General features: G+C 34.3%; 1 protein-coding gene across 1 annotated transcript in view; it reads right to left on the reverse strand.

Moving 5' to 3' along the window:
• Positions 1-3,170: 3,170 nt before the first annotated feature.
• LOC105617847 (trypsin-1) overlaps positions 3,171-5,865 on the reverse strand; it is a 15,308-nt gene continuing 12,613 nt past the window's right edge. Inside the window, exons 3-6 of the mRNA XM_012199397.1 lie at positions 5,363-5,618; positions 5,003-5,280; positions 4,740-4,894; positions 3,171-3,338 (exon numbers count right to left, since the gene is read on the reverse strand). Of these exons, the coding sequence (XP_012054787.1) occupies positions 3,171-3,338; positions 4,740-4,894; positions 5,003-5,280; positions 5,363-5,618 (857 nt within the window). The remainder of the gene's footprint in view (positions 3,339-4,739; positions 4,895-5,002; positions 5,281-5,362; positions 5,619-5,865) is intronic.

A 5,865-nucleotide genomic window follows, 5' to 3' on the forward strand; every position in this document is an offset into this window, starting at 1 on the left:
CGAGATAATAAGTTTCAAATGTATAAAAAAATGTTTTTTTTATCGACATAAAGCTTTTTTAAAGATATTCTTCATATTTATGCTTCATGTTTATTTTTAAAAATATTCTTCACATTTATGTAACAGTATAGAAATATAGAAGAGTTAAAAAGAAAATTAATTTCTTGGAAAAAATCAAAGTATTTTCAAAAAAGCTCTTCGTTCTCTGTAATTTCCGTTTCGGTGCTTTGTATTGAAAAATGCATACATTTTCTGATATTCGTAAAAATATATAAAATAATCGTGATTTCAGAGGTTTTGGGCGACTTTTTAAGTAAGCATTTTTCGACCTACATATTTATAGGAAATTTGTTCAAAATTAAATTTCCTATAAATTCTCAAGTTCCGGCTGAAATGTGAAATGAGGATCATCTTGTAGACCTTGAAAAGTTATGCGCTACTATATAAAAATAAAACTTATAAGAGATAATGTTTTCAAAGAAAATTTTTGCTCTTTTAAGAGGATTCTAAAGTGAAGCCCGAACTTCGACGAGATCACCAAAGGTTTTAGCACTTTTACCGCTATTTTACAGTGATATATCTTTATGTATTACCACATCAATATCTCATGCAACCCATGATACACACAGTCGCATGTTCGTATTAATTTTCGTATAATAAATTCGCGATAAAGTATCTAAGTCTAAATCTAAAAACTCAACATTATTTGTTCATACAAACTACATGTCTGTGGATTACTATTTCGTAAGTATGATTGTAAAACTTTCGTATCAAATGTTGACAGCTTGAGACGCCATGCTACACTAAGAAATGGTAAAAATATATTAATTTCGAAATTTTTGATCGTTCTTGACATAAACTCCACCTCACAGACACGCATTAATGCATATTTTAATCCTAAAAAAGGATTTGAATCTGTAAAAAAAGAAAAAATTTGTTATACAAAAATTATATGATTTAGTCGATAATACCGACGACTTTAGAAGAAAATTTCCTCTTAAAGCTGAAAATTTATGTTAAAGTAGATGATTTTTGTTCTATATAATAGAAGAGATATATTATTTTTTAAAACTTTTTTTTCTTAATAATTTTTTAATGAATAATAAACGACGACTAAAACTTGTTAAAAGTCTCTTATGCCTTTGCCACAACATATATCAAAGTTAAGGTCATCGATGAGCTCCTCCTATCACCATATTTATCCTTTTTATGTCAGAACCTAACATCAGGATTGGAAAATCACTCGATAGGTACTTATAACAAAGATATACGTTATTGAAAAAATTAACTCAGCATTTGTAACGAATTATTTTTTAATCATTAGAGGAAAGCCCCCTATTATGAGATAGGCGCCTAATATTAGGTGTACAACTTTGCTTCCGCCGTTTTCCTATATGGCTTTAGCGGTAAGTGGTGGTCGAAATAAATAGATCATAGACGTCATACAATAAACTTGGGCATCTGTCAACATAACCCCATAGAAACATTAGTCGATTTGTGTCTGCATCATAAAGTTATTCTCGATTGAAAATGTCAGTTTACGAGCCAAATTCTCGTCATTTGCGGGAGGTTTTAATTTTTTGCTTCAATATGAAGAAATCTGCGGCTGAGGCTCGAATGCTCTCAAATACTTATGGTGAAGCCGTTATTAGTGAAAGAACGTGTCGTGAGTGGTTTCAACGCTTCAAGAACGGTGATTTTGACGTCGAAGACCGGCATAGCGGTGGAAGAGAGAAGGTTTTCGAAGATGCAGAATTGGAGGCATTATTTGAGCAAGACTCGTGTCAAAATCAAGAAGAATTGGCATGATCATTGGGAGTGACTCAACAAGCCATTTCAAAACGCCTCAAAGCCATGGGAATGATTCAGAAGCAAGGAAATTGGGTGCCGTACGAATTGAAGCCGAGAGATGTTGAACGGCGTTTGTTTGCTTGTGAACAGCTGCTTGAAAGGCAAAGACGGAAGGGATTTCTGCATCGCATTGTGACTGGGGACGAAAAATGGGTTCATTACGATAATCCCAAGCGCAGAAAATCATGGGGCCATGCTTCCACGTCGACGGCCAAACCGAATATTCACGGTCCCAAGGTCATGCTCTGTATTTGGTGGGACCAGCTCGGCGTAGTGTATTATGAACTGTCAAAACCGACTGAAACAATCACAGGCGATCGGTATCGAACGCAATTGATGCGTTTGAGCTGAGCATTGAAAGACAAACGGCCGCAATACAACGAGAGACACGATAAAGTGATTTTGCAGCATTTTGACAATGCTCGACCCCATGTTGCGAAAGTGTCAAGACATACTTGGAAACGTTGAAATGGGAAATCCTACCCCACCCGCCGTATTCTCCAGACGTTGCTCCCTCTCACTTGTTTCGATCAATGGCACACGGCCTGGCTGACCAGCACTTCCGTCTTATGAAGAAGTAAAAAATTGGATCGATTCATGGATAGCCTCAAAAGATGACCAGTTTTTTCGACGCGGGATTCGTACGCTACCCGAAAGATGGGAGAAAGTAATGACCAGCGATGGACAATACTTTGAATCATAAATGTATAACCAGTTTTTTACAATAAAGCCTCGAATTTCGAAAAAAAACGGCGGAAGCAAAGTTGTACACCTAATAGTTTAATTATCTTTTTAAGATGCCCAATTGAATTATTAAAATTATTAAAATTGCTTGTCAATTTAATTTATAATACTACTACAGCAGTTTAATTGCGTTTATAAGTCAAGAAAATCAATTCGGCGCGCAGTTATAGAATGACTGTAAATATGGTATATATGCAAGTATACATATATTATATATATATATATATATATTCAGATTGAATTATTTAAGCATTAAAGACCTAGCTTTGACCACTACGGTCTTTATTTCTATTTCTTATTGTTGAATTTTTTAAATGTATGATTCAAATAGTAAAATTCTTATTGTCAATATTACTTTCACCTGCCTGATAATGCCAATACATATAGTTAAATTCATAGCTAATACCGAGCTTATCTCTGTGTGTCTATGTTCTTTTTGCCTCTTAGATCTTTATCATATATGTAACATAATGCACTATGTATCATCAAGCGCGTGAAAGCATTATAATGTTCTATCAATAAATAAAAGTATGTGCTTAGATATATTCGATCATCGTATATTGAAGAGACAAGAGCTAGAGGTTATTCACCGATATGATCTGATTTATCCACCCGATGTACGAGGAGACTTTTACGTATACACCCGGTACATTTTGACGACCGCAACCGAATCCCCAAGACACTAATCCGGCCAGCTCATAAAAACCGTCATCTTGACATACCAGAGGACCTCCACCGTCGCCCTGAACATTAAAAAACATAATTAATTAGTTTCACGTTTGATTGAAACATTTGCAATGAAAAATTTTATACAATGTGTTATGACAATTATATTCTGACATGACATTAAATATAGAGATAATATTTTCCAAGTGTGTAAAGTTAGCTCTCCTTTTTTTCGAAAATTATAACTTTGATAATTTTCCAGATTGATCTCAATTTGTTCTACATTGTTCCAAAGCGATCTTATTCCGAATGATTCTCCAATAAAACAAAAAAAACCGATTTTTTTTGCTACGCCCTCTTTTTTTAAAAATCAAATAATTTCTGCTATAGGTTATTCTAGTTATTCCAAATATTATTTCAAAAGGACAATTTTAAATCGAACGGAAATTATAGAAAATGAAAAAAAAAGCATTTTGCAATAAACGGACTCTTGGACCAAAAGTAAACATTCTATCTCCTTCTTGTTCCAATGAAGAATTTTATATTTTTAGTTGTCTTAATTCTATTACACATAGTTCTGCAGTATGAATCTCGCTATCGGTTCTTCCAAAAATCGAAAAAAAATGTATTTCTTAGCAAGAGGAAACATACTCTTTTCGTATTCCAATGGAAAATTTTTGTTCTGAGATGTTCTAATCTTATGAAACAAGTTCTGCAGTATAAATCTTGTATCGCTATCGATTTTTTCAAAAATCGAAAAAAATGTATTGGGTTGTCCGGAAAGTTCATGCCTAACCTATATAATTTAATAAATGTATACTAAAATTTAAATCTTCTGCGTTTTAATTTTCCTTCAACATCGGCACGAACTTTCCGGACAACTCAATATTTTTTTGCAGGTATCATCAAGAGTAAATGTATGTTTTCTTTCATGTTCCAATTGAGAACTTTTGTTCTGAGTAATTTTAGTTCTATATTGTGTTCCAATGGAGAACTTTTTGTTCTTAATAGTTTTAGACCTACACGAAACATAATTTTGCATTATGAATCTTTCAACGAAATTCATACTGTAGAACTGTATTTCGTAGGGCTAGAACAACTAAAAATATAAAATTCTGCATTTGAACAAGAAAGAGATGGTACTTTTTGTCTGAGAGTCCGTTTGTCGAAAAATGTTTCTTTTTATTCTGCGATTTCATACGGAATTGTTCTTTTGGAACAATGTTTGGAAAAACTAAAACAATCTATAGCGATAATGAATTGTTTAACTTTTAAAACGGTAGGAGGCCTACCAAAAAGAATTTTTTTTTCGTTTTATTATATATTGGAGAATCGTTCGCAATAAGATAATATTGCCTTGAAATAATGTAGAACAAATTGAAAACAATCTGGAACAATTGTCAAAATTGTAATTTTTAAAAAAAGGGGAACTAATTTCACACATTCATATTTTCTTCAATATCACAGAAAAATGATACCTGACACGCGTCATTTCCCTGTTCGCCACCGGCACAGAAACTACTTGCTGGTAAAATAAAGATCTTCTCGGTCACGGCGTTCACTTTTCTTATGCATTCAGCATCACTGACGATCGGTATTTCCGCTTCACGTACTCGAAGAGGTATAGGACCGGCTGTAAAATATTGTCACATGTTGCGTAAGCAATAATAATTTACACACTACGATGTTTATTCTTTAAAGAAAGAAATACACAATATCAAATGATATATGAAGAATTTACCTTCTCCCATGTATCCATAACCAGTAACTGTACATCTTTTACCAGCTGTGTGACTAACACCCCGCGCGGGCAAACAAACTAGACAAACTCCATCTTTCAGTTCTGCTTGACCATGAAGCTTTAATAAAGCGATATCATTATCGAGCGTCTGGCTATTATGATTATGATGGATGTATGTCGTTGCGACACGCAAGGTTTGAGCACCGGGGCTTCCGTATTTACGAGTGAGATCATGATCACCCACTCTTACATAGATTGCGTCGCCGGTCCTTACGATACTGGAAACGAGTGCTTTTTTCTATTTTTCCAGTTTTCAGATTCGTTCCACACATATGCAGAAGACAAGTGACATTTACTTACTTTGTGACACAATGCGCCGCAGTAAGAACCCATTGTGTTCCTATCAGCGCGCCTCCACACAGATATTGATTGAGAGAATTTATCAACGCGACTTGCCAACACCATTCGTTAGCATCTGCATCTTCACCGCCTACAACGCGCGCGATTCTTTCGGAATTTCGTGCCTGGATTGGACCGCGTGAGGTCCCCTTCACGCCGCAAACATATTTACTGTACACCGGACTTCTAGTAGTAGTGATAATCGTCGTCGTTTCATCTAAAAAGTTAATGATCTTTTAGCATACACAGATATATTTAACCGACTTTAACTTAAATTTGAATTAGCTTTTAACTTGAACAATTACAATTAGTTAATTTTAACTTGCATTTGAATTAGTATTTAATTTATATTAGGTGTACAACTTTGCTTCCGCCGTTTTTTTCCGAAATTCGAGGCTTTATTGTAAAAAACTGGTTATATATTTATGATTCAAAGTATTGTCCATCGCTGGCCACTACTTTCT

The sequence above is a fragment of the Atta cephalotes genome (genome assembly GCF_000143395.1).
Source record: "Atta cephalotes unplaced genomic scaffold scaffold00014, whole genome shotgun sequence".
NCBI lineage: Eukaryota > Metazoa > Arthropoda > Insecta > Hymenoptera > Formicidae > Atta > Atta cephalotes.